Here is an 18,910-nt window from a genome sequence, read left to right as displayed (position 1 = left end):
TGACACGTTAGTTATATGAACAGTTAAAACTATAATACCATTTATTATATTTTGTATTATAGTTATATTGAATTCGTTATGCCAGCATTCTAGGGCGGTGACAATGGTTTTATGAACGGGTTCCCACTTTCCTGGAACAAGGATAGCTGTACTTTGTGTTTTGTGTGTGTGTAAGAGTGGTTCTTTGTTCACTTTGGATGAATGCAGAGAATGAGTCTGGAGGTCTTGGTGGTCTCTCCTTGTCTGTGGATGGTTGGGGCCATTTTGATAATTAAGTTTCTACTTCCTTCTGGTCTTCTGTATGGTTGTTGGTGTATCTACATTTCTCCTGTTCACCGCCTTTGCTTTCATTCTGAAGAGGATGGCTCAGAAATGTTGTGTGTGTGTGTGTGTGGGGGGGGATTGTATGAGTAAGGTTGGTGGATGGTTGTGCCTTGTAGTTGGCCCCACAGCAAACCAGGAGGAGGTTGCCTTGACTTCCGCGTGCCCCTGGTGGCTGTAGTGGGTAATTGTTTGAGGGTGTATTTGTGACATGTCTGTTGGATTTTATGTAAGGAAGGAAGATATGTGGTATCTGGCTTCCCACGTTCCTGTCTGTCTGTCTGTCTGTGTGTGTAGATGCCTGTGAGTTAGAGTGTGTGAGGTCATCTGCGGAATGTAGCTGTGTGTGGAATGTCCTTGCACCTGGTCTTCCATCAGTGACAGTTGATGGGTTACCTGGGTGGTGGGCATCGTTGGGACCTCTTACATGTACTTTGATGTTACTTAACATGGAAGAAATAAACATATTTACCAGAACAACTTACCTGCCACTCCAGCCAACCTTCATTTCTCCAGTGCTTTAAGGGCACGGCCTGCTCCTTTTGTGCTTCCTTTTCCTTCGTGGATGCTGCACAAACTCCTGCAGAATAGGGCATCCTTACTGTCCAAATTCACTGCATATCCTCAAATGACAGTGCACACCGATGCATTACAGTAGGTTGAATTCTCACAACAGTGCTAAGCCGAAATCACTTCATTGATGATTTCTCTATTTCTGTTTTCACTGACTTTAGTATGAAGTGCTCATGTTATCGCTTCACATTTTGTCGTTCGAGCATCTTTCAATCCTTTTGCACTGGCCTTCTTCAGCCGCTGCATCTGCCGCTGGACATTCCATGGGTGAAAATGTTTCTCTCATGTTTAGGAAACGAAGTGTTAATAGCGAGGCTCCTCGTTCTTCATGTTTTCATTGATCTCAGCTTGAGCCGTTCATTGCACATTCCACTTCAGCAGCCCACAAATAAACACGTCTTTTTACATCCCATCTTAGATAAAGGTAAACATCCTGGGAGAAGTTGTGGAGCAAGGAAGTTCCAATTTTGCTGCAGACCCTTCTGGATTCAGCCTGCACTCAGCCATCTACTCAGCCAGACCTGATGTGAGGTGCATCGTCCACCTGCACACTCCTGCCACCGCAGCAGTAAGAATTTGTTGTATTTGCGGTTTGATGCTGTAGCTTTTGGGCACACTTGTCATGAGAGGTGTGCTTTAGTTACTGCTCTATAATGATGCATTTCCGATGAATACATTGCCATTGCTACAGAATGTTATTGCCAGCTAATTGTTGCATACAGTTGTTACATTTGTTACAAAAGTCATGTTACTAGATTTCACGCTAATAAATATGCCATAATCAATCTATTTGATATAAACACAGAATTTTGAATTGCAAATTTCAGCCCGTGTTAGCCCCCTACCCCCGACCACCACCCCGGCGCAGATGATCAGAGTCACTCGGAGTTCTGGGGATTTTAAGAGTCCACCAAAGTTCTCACTTGACTCCTTGACTCACCATCCTCCGCTCCTTGTCTTCATTTCCTAGATCCCTCTAATCTGGGGTCACTGTGCCCCATTTGTACCCAGATATTAGGCCTGGTCATGGCCACATGGTGGGGTATGATAGTAGTGGACAAAGCCTCATAGGATCCAGCATGAGGCCAGCAGTCTGAGTAAGCCTAGAGGCTTTACATTTACCTTCTTGGCACTTCACTCTCTCTGAGTCCTGCCACTGTTACTCAAAGGCCCGTCTTTTCTCCTTGCCAGGTGTACACGGTCTTGCACCTATGGGGGTTTCACTCGCACCTCCTACCATCTGCCCTCCAGTCTGTCACTCAATATACACTTCCTCAAGGCTCCATCACAAGCTCGTACTTCAACCCGACACAGACCCAACCTCGTAAGGGGTCAACCTCAGTCCTCTTCCCAACTTCCTGCTGGTGTCTTCTTCAACCATCCTTCCTCTCTCCAATGTCTCCTCCAATCTCCTCCAGATGTCTCCATTCAACATGCTTCCTCGCTTCCATAACCCCATCCTGGTGCTTGCATTCAACGTCCATCCTCTCCTCAATGTCTCCTCCAATCTCCTCCAGATGTCTCCATTCAACATTCTTCCTCTCTCCCATAACCCATCCTGGTGCTTCCATTCAACTTCCTTCCTCTCTTCAATGACTCCTTCACCCTCCTCTTGGTGTTTCCTTTAAGCCTGTTCATCTATCGAATGTCTCCTCCAAGGTCCTCTTTGTGTTTCCTTCCATCCTCCTTTCACTTTTCAATATCTGCTTCAGCCTCTGTTAACCTGAGCTCTCATTCCTCTTTTCCTTCTCTCTCCAATCTCTTCCTTCCGCTCCACCTCAGCCTCCTCTCTCCTGCTCCACCTCGCCTCCATCTTCTGCTCTACCCCAGCCTCCCCTTTACTTCTCCCTCCAGCCTCCTCTTTCTGCTTCATCACCTCATCCTCCTCGTCACTTCTTCTCTGTGCCTCCACCTGTCTCTGCTTACAGTCACCTGTGCTGCTCAGTCTTCTACTCCCTTTTCCCATCCTACTACCATGATACCAGCAGTGTTTATCAGGCCCTAGTGCTACTGTTGTCTGTTCTATGCGGGTGTGCCTGCATTTGTGTGTAATAAGTGACACAGAAAGCTGTTTGGTGTGGTGGGGATTGGGGATTCAATTCAGCTGTCTGTTATCAGGAAACGATGCATTGCCCAGCAACATGGCCCGAGTTTACTGCAGCCAGCGCAAGCAGGTGAACCTCCCTCTCTTTACATTTCCTTGTAAACTTCCTGCTGCACTGATAAACACTCACTGTTGTCGGCTGGGTCTTGCTCCCATTCGGTGGTGCAGCAAGACTCACAGCTAGTTTCCCCTGCTCGAGCTGCCTCCTTCTGCTGGGGATATGTAGACTAACAACGGGTCTCTGATTCACTGCATGGGGATGGGCACCTCAAAAAGGAGAGGCAGTGGTTGTGAATATCTTGATGGGGAGTGGTGGGGTGGCATGGGAGATCCCCATGTACCTCCTCTGGACCCATTACTAACCCAGCCACCATCCCAGGCACGGCAGGGGACTTTAGCACATAAGCACAAGATGGTAAACAACATAGGAATAGTTACAGGGTTAACCAAAACAGGGAAGAAATCCAGTGCATACCTTGTGTTTTCAGGTGTATGACACACACACCCCCACCAACCCCCCCACCCCCAAAGGCATAGATTGCCCTTGAATCTACCCCATACCTGTTAAGGATAGAGGCTGGGGTGTGGTCAGTGGGTTGCTAATCCCACCACAGCCTCGATATGTTTAAGACAGCAGACGTGGTTGCGGGATAATGCCACATGCAGATGGAGACCCAATTAAATCCTATATTTCTAACTAGCATAAGGAACAATTTTTTGGGATACAGAGAGGTAGACAAGCTCCTCTCTGAGTGCTATGTAGAGGGCGTGAAGAGCTCAGCTAGGGAGAGGATTCCGAAGGCCATGGATGAGATTAAGGAAACCTCCTTGCTACAAAGGTAGTGTGAACTCAATGAGATGACCAGAGGAAGGAGAACCCAGTTGCAGGGGAAAACGCTTGCCTGGGAAATCCTTATACAAAAGGAGAAAATACCAGAGGGTGCCAACCAGTCAGAAGCCCACGTGGCAGAAACCATAAGAGAATTTGGAGAATCCCGATAAGCTGTTGGCTGACAATATGGTGGGTAAAGGCCCAGGAAGAAAGGAAAGCAACATCCTCTGTTGTGGGCTCTAGAGGTCCGCAAGCTTAACTCTCCACCAGCAAATCCAAGATCAAGGGAGGTACAACTGATACATGGCAACCGATACATGGCAGGAGGGTGTGAAACATTGACTGCCTGACAAGGGTTTATGGTCATTTCATCTAAAACCATTGCATCTAATGCCATTCCATCGAAATGTTTCCTGTTTCCATCCAAAAAAAATCCATCTAATGCGGGGTTTTTTTCAGTTGTTTTGGGCCCTCCCCCGGCCCTCCCCCCCCAATCCCTGTTTTTTACCCTTTAAAATGCACCTGAACAAAAATTAACCCTTTACCCCCCCCCCAAAAAGCATGCATTAGATGGACATTTTGTAGATGGAAAAATTTAGATGGAATGGGTTTAGATCAATTGACTAGATACCCCTGAACAAGTATCCTGGGAAGGGGGGATACCTATAGACTGCATTATAAAAACCAAGGTTCAGCAGGGGCCTAGGAAAATCGAGGTCTAGGAGAAGACCTATGAAAATCCAAAGCCCCAGAGAAGACATTTGAAACCCAAGTTCTAGAAAGAGGCCCACGAACCTGAAGGCCTGGAAGAGACCTGTGAAACTCTAGTGGTCTGGCAAAGAGACCCGCAGAACCTGCAGTCTTCTAGGTGGCCTGTGAAATTGCAGATGTCTAGAAATGTGACTGGCAAAAACTACGATGTGGAGAGACCTGAGGAACTTCAAAAGGGACTTACGAAACCTGTGGTCTGAAGAGAGACCTGTGAAACTGCAGGGGTCTGGGAAAGAGTCCTATGAAACCTATGGTCTAGAGGGTTACTCATGAAACTCCAGAAACTTGCAAAACCTTTGGTCTTGAGAGGGACCTGTCTCACGGGCTATAGGAAGAGACCCAGGAAACTGAAGGTCTGAAAAGAGAAGCCATCTTCTGGGTGAAGACCTTTGGAAGCCTTGAACTGACCCCAAAGCCTGATGGAAGAGGAGGGCTAGGTGAGATCCAAAAAGGGGAATATCAGACTGGCAACAGTCTGCAGTGGAAAGCAGAGATAATGATGTGTTATTTATATAGCACTTATGCCTAAGCGCTGTACATAGAACATATTTACAGACATTAATCATCCCAACTGAAGTCGGTACTCATTTATCGAGCCACAGAGGTTTGAATCCCGGATCCATGCTTAGAAACCGAACTCAGGTACAGTATTAGGCGCATTATGAAAACACAATTAAATAAATAAATGAATGGCTGAGTTGCCCATGCTGGAATTTGAACCTGCAATCTGCCGATCACACACAGATCTCAGCAGCAAGCGCTCAACCTGCTAAGATCTTTTACCAGCTGGTAAGAGGTCCTGGGGGGAGGTCAGGCTGTGAGTACCTGTTATTGGATCTGTGATAAAGAGCTCTGTTGTGATACATTTAGAATAGGGAAGACCGTTATAAGGTAATGGTTTTGGACTATTATTTTGTCCAACGATAGGGCTGTCATCTGTTTTAGAAAAGGGTAGCCGGAAAGGTAATGAGTTAAGATTAGGATTATTTTTCTTTTGGAAATCATTTCTTTCTGTTGCATTAGACTAGAGGCCTTGAATAGAGAGAATGACTTATTAAGACTAGGGACCTAGTGAAGGTGGGTTGAATAAAGATTGAATCACCTTTAAGTTGCCTTGACCTTCATCTAGTTTTGAATACAGAAAATCTGTGTTAGTTGCATCCCTAGGATTGGTGGGCACGTGCCCAGTTCTCCACAAAAGGATACAGAGAACCTGAATAAAAGGTGAGAAGCATTTTACTGTGTCTTAATTACTCATTGGTTCTGCCTACCAGAGTAACAATGGATCAGCTCAGGTACTCCTGGGGAGTGACCCACCCAAACTCCCATTGCATGATTCTCGCCGCATTCATAAATGACTGCCCTCTAAAAACGCTACCAAAAGGCCAGTAAGAAAAGGTGTCAACATATTTTCCAACAGGAGGAAAGTAGCTGTACACTTGCTCCTTTTCCCCTTATTCAGAGCACGCGTTTCTTCAGCGTACCCAGCGGAGGTAAAAGGAAGGCTTCCACCATGATAAAGCTACCATGAGCTAGGTGGGTGTGCTTTCCTCTGAACCATGCCTATCTTCAAAGAAAAAAGGACTAGGCAGATCCTGGAAAAGAGATATAGATCATGTTTGAACACGCCTCTTTACATACAGAGCTTGTAATAGTTCAACGTGTGTGACGTGGATACGCCTCATATCACTGCCAGCCATTGTATCATCAAAATCATAGAGATTGACAAAGTTACATAATATGCGCTTGACCTGTAGGTGATGTAACATGAAACTCCAACACAACGTTTGACCCAGATAACTTCACAAGCTCACTCACACAAACTGCGACACTGATGAAATCACAAGCAGTGGATCAAGAACACCCTACGATAAGTCTACAACTATAGTAAATGTTCCAGTGTATCACAGAAGCTATCAAGATAGTTTAGAGGGTTGATCCTACGTGTCCTCTGCCGGTCGCAGGTTCGAATCCCTGCCAGTCAAACTCAGCCTCTCCTTCCTCCGAGGTAGTATATACAGCACTTTGGAGAAAGTGCCCTGGAAATGCATTATTATTAATATGTAAACCCAGCCTAGAGAGGTGGCAAGGGGTCCATAAAGGTCGATGTGTGTTCCTAGATGGTGAGCCTAACACCATTTGTGGTGCTACAGAATGGCTGGCCATCAGTTCTGAGCAGGTGTCTTTAGGAAGGAGTAGTGCTCAAGACTCAGGGTGTGATTAGCGGGGATGCAGGCGAAATCACTGACAGAGTACTTTACATCCATGTCGCATGAGAAGCACGTGTTTACAGCATACGTTCTATGATCAAAAAAGGGCAAGTAAAGCACTTCTGATGATTTGCATCATGCAAGAGTTGCATGATTCTATGTCCATCGCATCTCTAAGACTGCAGGGCAGGGAGGAGCTTTACCAACATGCATGTGCTGCACCCAACCGAAGACTCTGACATTGATTGCTATAATGTGGACCACTTGCATTGATGCAGGAATCCCATGGTTGTATTTGTAGATTTACAGCCTTATGCGTGCCAATTAGGCACGCTCGTTCATAGGGTGGCATGGGGTTTTGAATATGACACCGTCATTCTTTCTCATAAAGCTCTGCATTGCAGCCTCGCACACATGTTTATGATACTTCTTACAGATGTTCCTTGGGAAAATGAAATAAGCTCAGGATGGCATAGAAGTCACCCTAACTGTTATGAATGGGAAGTTTTTAGAGTGTCAGTAAATCCCATTAGTTCTATTTAACTTTATATATAAATATGTATTTATAACGTCAATATATTTTGAAAATTAGACTAGACTAGGCTTCCCTTTTTTTTCACTTACATCAGTTTATATATGGCCCCCTTCCTTTCACAACTATTCTTCTTTTTTTGAATGTTTTGCTTTTTCCTATGTTTTCCCCTTCTACACTTACCCAAACCCTCATTCCAACACGTCCTTTCTTTCGTATCACATTGTTTTGCCGATTGGAGTTTTTTCGATGGAATTTTTTCCGAAAATATTCCATTGGAAAAACTCGTTGGCATATATAGGGGTGGTTGGAAGGGGTTAAAAGAAGCGGTGAGGGGGTTTTGTGAGGGGGTCAAAGTCTTGGTGTTAGGCTCCTCCCCTCTGGCTCTTGTGAAGCCCAGATATCGACAGTCTGCAATTCCGGATTTGCTAAATTAAAGGTGCTGCGCAAGATTCTTCCCTTTCTTCCCACAGACCGGCGTACCAAGGTGGTTACCGCAGCAATTATGGGATCCTTGGATTATTGTAACAGGGCCTACTTGGGACAACCACGTTATCTGCTACAGCGACTGCAAGCGCATCAGAATTCGGCGGCACGGTTGGCTTTAGATGCCCCAAGACTTGCCCCTTCTATAATCATGTTGCAGCAACTTCACTGGTTGCCTGTAAAGACTAGAGTGGAGTTTAGGGGTTTATGTATTACCCATCGGCCCTTCACGACACTGGGCCAATCTATTTGAAAAGCAGGCTGGAGCGCTACCAACCCGCCATGTGCCTTCGCTCCTCTTCTCAAATGCTACTTAAAGTGCCACGCTACCAGAAGGCCCACCTGGGTGGCCGTTCTTTCCCAGTTCTTGCCCCCACCCTGTGGAACAAGCTTCCGGCCTTACTTCTCGACACTGGAGATTTTCTTCTATTTTGCAGAGCTTTGAAAACCTATCTTCTTAAATATTTTTATATTGTGGAAGTACTCTCCGCACTGTCCGTCCATTTCAGCATCTAGGCGCTCTTGAGCCTTAGTTCCGCGCTTTACAAAATTTAGCACAATACAATACCATAGAGAAAGGAGGGGGTGGGGCTTGGGGAGGGAAGCCCCCCAAAAATAAAAATAAAAATTCGATTATTTTTTTCCATCGAAAAAACTCATGTCGGCAAAAGAACATTGAACCCTTTCTTTTTTTTCTATTCTAAACTTTTCCTAACCATTACTCTTACTAAAGCCTCCTATATCCCATTATTCCCTTAACATTTAGGGAACTTTTTCATGTTTTTGTTTTTCTTTATCCATCAAGCTTACAATCCATCAAAAGTATTTGCCATAGCGGTAATGGAAGTTCTGGAAGTGGCGAGAGTGGTAAAAGCCACTGAGTTAGGTTCAGGGACCATAGCCTACCCCACTTTTTTGTTTCTTACACATACTGGAAGACATCACTTTCATTTTGTAAGGTGTCCCTGCGTTTTATTTCCTATTTGGAAACCATTGGCCAAACTTTGATTCACTGGAAAAGTAGCACTTTTAGGGCCCTGTTTACAAAAAATGTCTTCAATTGGACTGTCCCTAAATCAGGCCCTACGTTTCAACTTTGGACTATATGTCTTGATCTGAAGGAAGGCTGTGGGAATCAGGGAGCTCGGACATCTGTGGAAGAAGAGATTTTGAGTATGGCCAAATGAAGCTGGTGCGCTGCCACCCCATAGAGCAGAGAACTGCGTGATGGAGATTGTGCGAGGAGCTGCTATTGCGCGTGGTTCTCAAAAAGGAGCCCAAATGGAAAATGCTCGGAGGATGCGCTTTTTTCATTTGCGCTCGCTGTAGAAATGCGCAGGCCACCTGATTCTCGTGCATGTCCAGGGGGAGTGGACAGTAAGGGACATATGTGCTGGTCAGCGCTGTGGCATAGATTAGTGTCGGGAGCACGCTGGTTGCTGCAGGTACATTTCACAAAGCCAGGCCCGGAAAGGGCCTGCCTCTGTGAAGAGAGAGAAGCACAATCGCATCTCCCCTCCACCCCTCCCTGTTTTGGGGATGGAAATGCGAGGGTGACAGCCCCACACCTCAAGAAAAAGCATGACAGGCTCATGATTTGCGCACCCTCTCCCCCGCGCTTGCCCCGCACAGGCGCAGGCGAGTGTGCCTCATTTCTGCACATTTAAAAGCGCATCCCGTTTGTGAATTTGAGAGCGAAGGGGTGAAAATGGCATCTGAATAGGTGCATCAGTGCAATATAGCAGTTGGGCTCAGACGAGCTCCCGCTAAATGTGGTGTGAACTCAGGCATGGACCTTAATATTAGGTGTTCTGAGAAAACAGGCACTCCAGAATGCTGCCTTCACTCTACACACTGAGAGGTTTCCGGCTGCAGCGCAGGATAAGCAGACCAGAGTGGAGGCACTGCAACCGAGAGTGGAGGCACTGCAACCAGTGTGGAGGCACTGCAACCCAGAGTGGAGACACTGCAACCGAGAGTGGAGGCACTGCAACCGAGAGTGGAGGCACTGCAACCGAGAGTGGAGACACTGCCACCGAGAGTGGAGGTACTGCAACCGAGAGTGGAGGCACTGCAACCGAGTGTGGAGGCTGCATTTGTCAGTTCTTCTAGTGGAGGCACTGCATTTGTCAGTTCCTCTTGCAAGCCCTGCACTCCAGGGTTGTTTGTAATTCTGCTCTGCTGTATGCCATTTCTTGTGCCCACTGACCTGAGAGATGCTGATAAGAGATGCAACTAGGCAGCGAGTTCCTAAAGGTATTATTTTGCAAAGAGCCGGATCACGATAGCCTTTACCAATTTGCAAGGTTCGGATTTCATATAAAGAGAAGGAGGCTGGATATTGCAGAGTGTGCCCTCTATTTTGGCAAGATGTCTTTCCTGAACAGCGGTATCGCAAGCAGGGAGCAGTACATGGGCCTGGGTCTGATGGGTGCAAGAGAGAGTTTGAAAAGTTGTTCTGAATAATACAAAGTCATTTAAAAGCGATCCTATTGGACAGTCTGTGTCAATTAAATGAAGGTTTGCTTATTTGCTCTACTAAGGCTGTTGGAAGCGTGAACAGCAGTAAAGGGTTTCACAGGGTAATGCATTCGAATGATTTAAACAGAATACCAACAACAGACCCTACATTTAAATGGAACCCAAACTGTTTGTTTGTCAATTGCTACCCTGGCGGCCCGGCTCAACCAATCAGGTGCCTCGGATCGCAGGCCTCATATGCCGGTGAAAGGCTCATATTCCGGACCAGTTGCGTTACTCGCGGCACGTCCAGCTGCCCTATTCTGGCTAATCTCCCCTGTGCCTATCTATCTCTGCCCACCCCCACCTGTGCCTCTCTGCTTCGTGCCCTGGCGCTAGACCTGCCGCGTCCTCCTCTCACCTCCCTCTCCACATACCTCCTGATGCCAATCCACTTGGACGGCCAGTCCGTAATTCACTGCCTGCCTTCAGTTTGCCCCAGGGTACCAACATCCCCAAACTTTTTTTTTAGGCAATCGAGATACAAAATGATTTTATTGGGCAACAACAGAGGGAATTGCAAGTGCAAATGGCGATAATGGGCGTCTTGATGGCCATATTGGCCTGTTATCGGCTAGCTGCCCTTGCTTTTCTCGGGCTGCTAGCCTTTATGTTTTAATTTCCCTTTCCAGCAACTATAAGCAGATGGCAAGTCTGGAAGTAGTTAAGAAATGGAGCTCCCTTGTGGAGTTAGTGGTAGGTGTGAGAGCGTTTCTATAGTGTGGCGGGTCGCGGTGACTGCTTTCCCTGTGTTCGCCCGCAGGTGTCGGCCATGAAGTGTGGCATCCTTCCAGTCTCGCACGAAGCCCTGCTGGTCGGTGATGCTGTTTACTCTGATTTCAGTGGTGACATGGAAGAGGAAAGCGACAGAATCGAGCTTCAGAAGTGCCTGGGACCAACTTGCAAGGTAATACATATTGTGCCCACTAATGAGCAAACTTATTTTAAAACATATAACCAAGCGTAGGCAATAATAATGATTAATCCACACTTTTCTTGACCCTGCATCTTTGTTAGGGACTGGCAAAGATATGATGTGCGTGCTCAGGACCTATGTGTAGTCATGGTTGGCGTTGAGGCCTTGCTTTGAGTGTGGTTTCTCTTGCTATGCGTAAAGGTAATGGGCCTCATTATGGGTTTGCAGGTGCCAGGAAATTGCCCAGGAAATCCCAGTAATTCCGGCACCAGCGCTTTTCCTGCAACAGCAAAGCACACGTTTGCCGGCTGGGACCATAGATTTACTTCCAGTCAAGAGCTGGGGTAAATATGGCCCCACCCGGCAAATACTTGCCGGAATTACCGGCACCGGTATTACCAGTGCCGGTACTCCCTGCAATCCCCTCCATGGAGTCCTATGAGACCATTGGCTCTCATTACAAGGTTGCTGGTATACTGCTTGTAAATCCTGCGAGATACCGGAAAACTGCCCTGTCGTTTCCACCACCTGATATCCCAGTATTCCCCGGATATTCCAGATGGCTGAAAGGGCGGTAAATCCCCATCCCATGGAGTCCCATAGCACTCCATGGAGGGGATTGCTGGAATTAACGGCACCGTCCCTGTTCTTCCAAAGCACTGCTTGGCAGCTGTGTCAACTAGTGAAATACCCCCTACTCTATTAATTATTCAAGTGTGTTTTTTAACCGATTGCAAGCATAGGTTTCAAATGTTGTGAATTGCACCAAAGCGTGTTTATTTTCATGTAAATAACAGGGGTGCATTGTGCGCATTAAAATTTTATACCGGAATTTGCTTCTGAAAGGACAACTGTTGATGCCTGCATCAAGCATCTGAAAGCTGGGTTCCTTGACACACATCTGCCTTATAAGGAGCAGTTCTACAGGACTCCAGTATTTCTGAATCACTTATTTCATAGTTAATTACTGTGCAGAAGGAGAGTTTAAAATCCTAATAACTGCCATCATTAAAACTCTAAATTCTGCACAGTGCTGCATGCTTCATTAGTAAAGGAAAATGGCGTCCGTAGGAAGACCTGGAGGAGGAGCACATCACGCGTCTTTAATGAGTCTCCTGATAGTGGTTCCGCAGACGTTAGCGAAGTGATCAAGAGTAACTAGCCTCTACCCCTACTCCTCGGTCTCCCCTGAACCCCCACCATCCCTGCACTTGCCCTACTCTGCCCCCGCCCCCTGTACTAGCCTAGCGGAGCCGCACCCCTACTGAGCCCGGTCCACCCCCGTCCTCGCACTTATCATTGGACCCCTCTCCCTGGCACTTCTTGTTACTGCACTTGCAAGATTCTAACATCACAAGGTCTAGTAGGACCGCTTTTTGTTATTCTCCTCTTGTCCCCCCCCCTCCTTTTTTCTTCTTGTGGTGCCATGAAACACCATTTGCTGTATAGGCGCATTATAAATTACCAATAAATAAAATTAAAATGAATCTCAAGAAGGACCAGATTTATTAGCAAATGAAATTGAATTGATCAAAAAAGAAATATGATAGGGAGTCAGAATAGAGGAAATTAGATGAAGCTGATAAATATGCAATTTTTCGAGCAAGCGTGTAGTAGGGTAAAATAGCTCAATGGATCAATGCTCCTGCTTTTTCCTAAAAGCCAGTAGGACATTGGGGGTCATTACGACCCTGACGCTAAGGGGTTAACGGTGCCGTAAAAGGCTGCGGCGCCGTTAACCTCTTAGCGCCTAATTACGAGGTCCCTTTGCGGCTCCCATGACCTTAACGACTGGTCCGGACCAGCCGTTAAAGTAGGGACCCGCAAAGGGACCTTGAAGGTAATTACAGTGCCGCAATTTGCAGTACCATAATTACCGCCTTCCCCATTCCCATTGAGCCCTATGGGGCAAAAATGGGAATGGGGAAGGGCCAATTGTGCAATGGGGAATTACCACCCCGCCAACCTTGGAATGGGGTGGTAATTCCCCATTGCATGGCGGACTCGTTACAATACCGGCAGCAACCATGGTGCTAATAGCGCCATTGGTTACCGCCGGTGTTGTAATGAGGGCCATTGTCATTCCTTCAAAGGCTGTACATTGACGGGCAATAGTACTGATGCTAGTAACTTTGTATTCCCTTGTGTGTCCTGTATAACTGACTTGTGTTGCCAGCTTGGCTGCGCAACATCCAATGGACAGACCTCTTCAACAAAGTTCAGGAAATTGATCAATTTCCATAGAATATAAAACATCGAACATGAAACATTAAAATACATTTATAAAACAACACCATGTATCAACACACAGTAAAAAATAACAATGTAGAGAACAATACCCCAAAAAGCAACATTGTTACCATAGCCTTCACAGATGGCCAAAAGAAGTACCATCATTATCGTAACTACCATAGCCTCATAGGTACTTATGTGGCATGTGGCAACATAGATACACTGCAAACATCAGTCTTGCATCAAGGCAGCTCTGCGTCAGTGTTGGTAGAATATTCTGAGAGCCTCTTTGCATCTTTGCAGGTCCTGGTCCTGAGGAACCATGGCGTGGTTGCCCTGGGGGAATCGGTGGAGGAAGCATTTTATCAAATCTTCCATGTGCAGGCTGCATGTGAGATCCAGGTAAGTGCTGCATGAGCTGCTATTCCACAGAAAGCACTATTGGATCTAGCCGGGTAGCACCAACATGTGCAGCCTGATTTTGCATCTCACGCAAATGGACAAAAAAGAGGCAGAAACACACACTATACCTGGTTTTATTTTCTCCATCTGTGACATTTTGCAGTGAATTTTCCAGACGAGTAGGGGCACATAATGCAAATTACACTCTGCGTGTTTCACCGCTCTGTGCATTCATGGGGTCCAGCATGAATGCTCTTTTCACAGTTTTGGGGGACCGGCCTGGAAGATGTGCAGGGTCCATTTCAAAATGTTCTTTGGTGCACCCCTGCCTATAGCGGCGAAAACCTGCCTGTATATGTTAAAAAGCAAATGCATTGATCCTGTTTGGTTTATGACGTTTTATTTTTTGGGGACACAGGAAGTTTTAATTAGTGCAGTTTTGTATCTCGAGAGCATGTACCTGATCACACAATCAACATGTTAAAAGAAATGGAAAGAATAAATTCAGTACAACCTAGGTGAATGACTGTGGTGCATAGATTGCAAAAGAAATTGCACTGGGTGATTTCGCTGGTTTTATCATTGCCTTTACATAACACGAGCCACCTTGAACTTAATCAATTTCCCAGCCTATTCACTAACCCACACCAAAGAGCTGAAAGCTGGGCCAAACAAGTCTATGATTATGGAACACTTTTTGATAGGTATGTCGTTAACCAGAACATTTACATTTAATGTGACACAGATTTTATTGTGTTGGACTGATTCTTTTTTGATGAATATGTGCACAGCTTCACCCACACATTGTGGCTTCATTCAATGGCAAAATCGAACAGAGGGAAATGTAGGAAGGAGATTCATAGCTATAGATTGTAACAGGACATGTGTATTAACCTCTGCACATCATAACAAAGAAAGATATCCAGCCGGTTGGCTGAAATTATAAATTACCACTTAAGTAATGCTATTAAGCTGTCTTTATCAGAGCCACAGCAGGCCCCCGTGGTGTAGCAGCCCATTTTAATTGTATCGGAAGATAGACCCTAACATCGAAACTGGGAGTGGAAATAAGAGCAAGAACATGTGAGATGCGAGGAGTACGAATAACGGTGCACCACTATGATACGAGGTTGAATTAATCCAGGCAGAGTGGACCATCAAGTAGTGCCCAATCACCCAGGCTGAGATGGAAGTCCCCGCAGACAATGTGAAGAGAGCACATTGGGACAAAATGCAGGGTGGGTAACCACCAGGAGACCCCAACAACAGAGAAAAGGAAAAGTCAAGTATGGAGTGTTTCGAGACTAAGATGCTCAAATAAGAAACAAGAGACAAACTCCCCGAACTAGAAGATGGAGATTTAGACAGAAAATAATGTTGTATTTTTTAAATGTTTGAACCTTGACCAGTTATATCCGGTTGAAGTCCTGAAGAAAGCGATAGCTACACCAATCCCGCTGAAACCGATCGACTATACAGGAAAGGTTCAGGGTGATGACCTGAACCTTCGAGACAGGCATATATTTGGCAAACTCGTAAAATTACATCATTTTAGTGAACAGACCAAGGCTGAAAATATTTTAGTGGACATAGATTGAAGAAGAAAAGTGATATCATTCTTCTAGAAAAAGATGTTTTAAATGTTACTTTTGTTTTAGTTTTTTCTAGTTCATAAGAGACACTATGAGGAAGTAATAAAAAGTCATGTTTGACTTCCATGGGTGTGCACCTATTTTTAGCTGCCAGTGAAAGTAGTGAGAGAGGGAAGGAACAGTCTCTTTTCTATCCCCGACCCTAGATAGGCGGAACATCAGCGCTTACTAAGGAGACAACATCCACCTGAGGGATAGTTAGTCTCTTTTGAATAGGGAGATGTAGTAATCAATAGGATATTATAGACGTAGAAGCTATAATTAACTTACTCAAAGATGTCCTGTCTGTTTTGTGTGAAAAAAGATATCGGGCTCCAGGCAGAATTTGCTTGCCCTTAGACTTCTAAGGTTTGAAAGACTTTATTTGTGTTATGTTACTCATCTGAATTTATATATGTACCTTCAAAGATTCATCACTATTGTACATTTTAATTATGTAACATTGTAATTTGCTGTAACATTGTAATTTCTATGCAACTTTGAAAGCTTCGTATATTCTGCTCACTGCACCCGGTTACCCTTGGGTCTGGCGTGCAATACAAATAAACAAACAAACTTCTGTAGTAATTAATTACCTCCTAAAACATGTCTTCTTCAGAAACATTAGATACACGGTTTCACATTGGTTTTCAAACTGTAAGGTCCTTCGTTATATGGACCACTACAACTGGTTGCCACTCTTGTGCCATGTCTGGAACATTCGGTTCACTTAGCAGCACGTAAGCCCAGACCCAGGTGCAAGGAGATGGGGCCTGACTCCACCTCCCCACCCAATTAGCCCAGCACCTCTCATCACCCAAGCCTTCTGCCATGAAAATTGTCTTTGAACTTGGCCTTGCAAAGTATTCTTGTCTCTGAGAATACATGGGAGTGTGGGCACTCACTATCGTGTTCTAGGACTCCAAGTTCGATCTCTATTTTCATCCTTGGCTCACGTGACATGAGACCACGATTTGGTCCGTTTTGCAAGTTTGAAATGTCTTAAATGAATTAAACTTGGCCCTCTTGGTGTTCTTTCTGTGCACCTTAACAAGAGATGATTCATCCTTGCACGTTCACTCGTTTTCAGAATAGATAACAGACTTTGGCTGCTTCAGTCTTGACTTCAGGCCAAACAACCTCACCATGCGGCTCCACTGTTCAGCTTATTCTTGCTGCAACACAATTTTCCCTTTCCTCTTCATGGGTCCTGGTTTACTAAAATTCATTATACCGATGTCCAGCCCCTATACAATGGCGGCTTTGCCTGCATTCTATTCACTACATTTAACCACCTTCTATGATAACAGTCTACCTTGGGTTTCAGCATCTGTACAATTATTTGAATGGTTGCTCCTCTGCAGCACTTTGTGCATGAGTAATATTTTTTTTCCTATTTAAAAGTTTTCTTGATTCTTTACTTCATCATTAGTGTCTTTAGAATCCATACATCGGGCCTCATTCCGAGTTTGAAGGTACCCATGGTGCTAATAGCACCATGGCTGCCTCCAAACCTGTGTCCGGGTCTGTGTAGTCGGAATGGGGACTTACCGGGTCATTCCGACCTTGGAGGACCCAGTAAGTCCCCATTCTGAAAACCATTCCCATTCGAGCCCTCATAGGGTTCAATGGGAATGGCGAAGGAGCTAGCTAATAATGGGCCCGCAAATAGTAGGCCCGTTATTAGCTCCCTGGTCCCTTAATGGGTCCCGCTAAGGGTGGCTGGTAAAACCACCGTACCGCTGTACTCTTAATGAGGCCCATCCTCTTCAGCCAGTATCCTGAGACGTTGCTCATACTCTCTTATGACATCACAGGCTTATTTCTTTGCTATTTTTCAAATTCCTTCAGGGAGTCCTCCCTCAAATTGTCATCCCTTCGGGGATAGATTCGATAGTGTTGTCTCAATGGGTATCTTTTTTTGGATGTTCGTTGCGGTATTGACACAACTACTGGTGTCAAACACAGCATGATCTCAGGCTTGTCACATATGGGAGGTAGAGGGGCAGGGTTTCTTGCAGAGGCATGCAGCTGCTCCTCTACATTCCCCCCTCTGGTTGAGTCCTCGACCACCTCCTCAATTGTTTCCACAATCCACATCTTGATATTTTCTTTTGAAGAAATATTTCTTTGGTGTCCATATCTTCATCACCTCCTCAGGGTCCCGGCTGATTTGACATGTTCATCTACACTCCAGGTCATGTAGTTACATTGTCCATTCGGGGTACAATAGACCCGTCATCCCACATACGTCTTATGATTCTTTGGATACAGGAACTTTGTTCCTTCAGGTGCTACGATGCTAGCCTCTATGTATTTCCAGACAGCTTCATCTTTCAGTACCTTGGCGTTAGGTTCAGGTTTGACATCGATCATCGATCATGATCTTCATTCTTACCACTTTCTTTGCCATTTTCTTGCATTGGGCAATCACTTTCCTGACTACACCGAATCCAAACATCACCAGCACCAATATCACCCCAAGAATTTTGAATATATTTGCCAACCACTGCAGAATCCACGAGAACAGGGAGGCAGACCAAAAGTCATCTTCAGTGTCATCCTTCTCATCTTCCATTTTGTTATGTAGGTCTGTTAACAATATTATGGCCTCTGTCAAGGTTCCATTTTGTTCATCGTGAGAATGTCTGAATGTGCAACATGATGTCCCGGTTTTGAAGCGAACTCCTCCTTCCATCGCTGTCATCATATCAAGGACATATCGGTTCTGGAGGGTCATCAGTCGTATGGCCCTCAGCTCTTCCTTAATGGCGTTGAATCCCTTTAAGGTAGCATTGATTGTCTGCAGAAGCTCCCATCTAGGGATCTGTAACCACTTGGCATTCACCACTGTTTGGATTCCAGGCATGAATATAGTTGTCAGAATTGTGGCAGTCTTGCTGAACAACCTGTGTTCCTTGGGAATGGAGTCATACGCTCTTATTGATTTGGCTGAGGAATAATTTTCTTTTTTTTTGTCCGACAGAGAAGTTCAAGCAAACTTCTTTTTCTCAAATGGGCATCCACCTTTGGAAATTCACCAATATTCAGATTGCTTTGGGGAATCACCTATGCTGGAACATGGATGAGCATCAAGGAACATACTCCACCCCAATCCTTGGGCAACCTCATATAAGCTCTAGATCCACAAGCCCAAAATCGGCTGTCCCTTCTCCCATCCTAGGAACGTCAATTGTGGTTTTGCATTCTTTGTTATAACCCACCCACATGGTTATTTTTGTGTCTTCGGAAGCACAATGTTGCATTAACCAATGGAATTACAACTGCTGGGCTTCATTTATCTTCGACCCATATCAGTAGTTTGGAGTGCTTGGCCCACGACTTCAAACATCCATCATTCACCTTCTGCACTTCTTGTA

At 45.4% G+C, this 18,910-nt stretch overlaps 1 protein-coding gene across 5 annotated transcripts in view; it reads left to right on the top strand.

Moving 5' to 3' along the window:
- Window positions 1-18,910, top strand: part of ADD2 (adducin 2) — a 573,955-nt gene that overhangs the window by 232,996 nt on the left and 322,049 nt on the right. For all 5 annotated transcript variants that reach the window (XM_069617650.1, XM_069617649.1, XM_069617648.1 and 2 more), the window contains 3 exons: window positions 1,313-1,462; window positions 11,113-11,256; window positions 13,801-13,899. In XM_069617650.1, the coding sequence (XP_069473751.1) occupies window positions 1,313-1,462; window positions 11,113-11,256; window positions 13,801-13,899 (393 nt within the window). The remainder of the gene's footprint in view (window positions 1-1,312; window positions 1,463-11,112; window positions 11,257-13,800; window positions 13,900-18,910) is intronic.

This window comes from Ambystoma mexicanum, chromosome 10, assembly GCF_040938575.1.
Source record: "Ambystoma mexicanum isolate Mex_15411 chromosome 10, UKY_AmexF1_1, whole genome shotgun sequence".
NCBI lineage: Eukaryota > Metazoa > Chordata > Amphibia > Caudata > Ambystomatidae > Ambystoma > Ambystoma mexicanum.
Note: the sequence above shows the minus strand (reverse complement) of the source record. Positions and strands in the feature narration are given on the sequence as shown.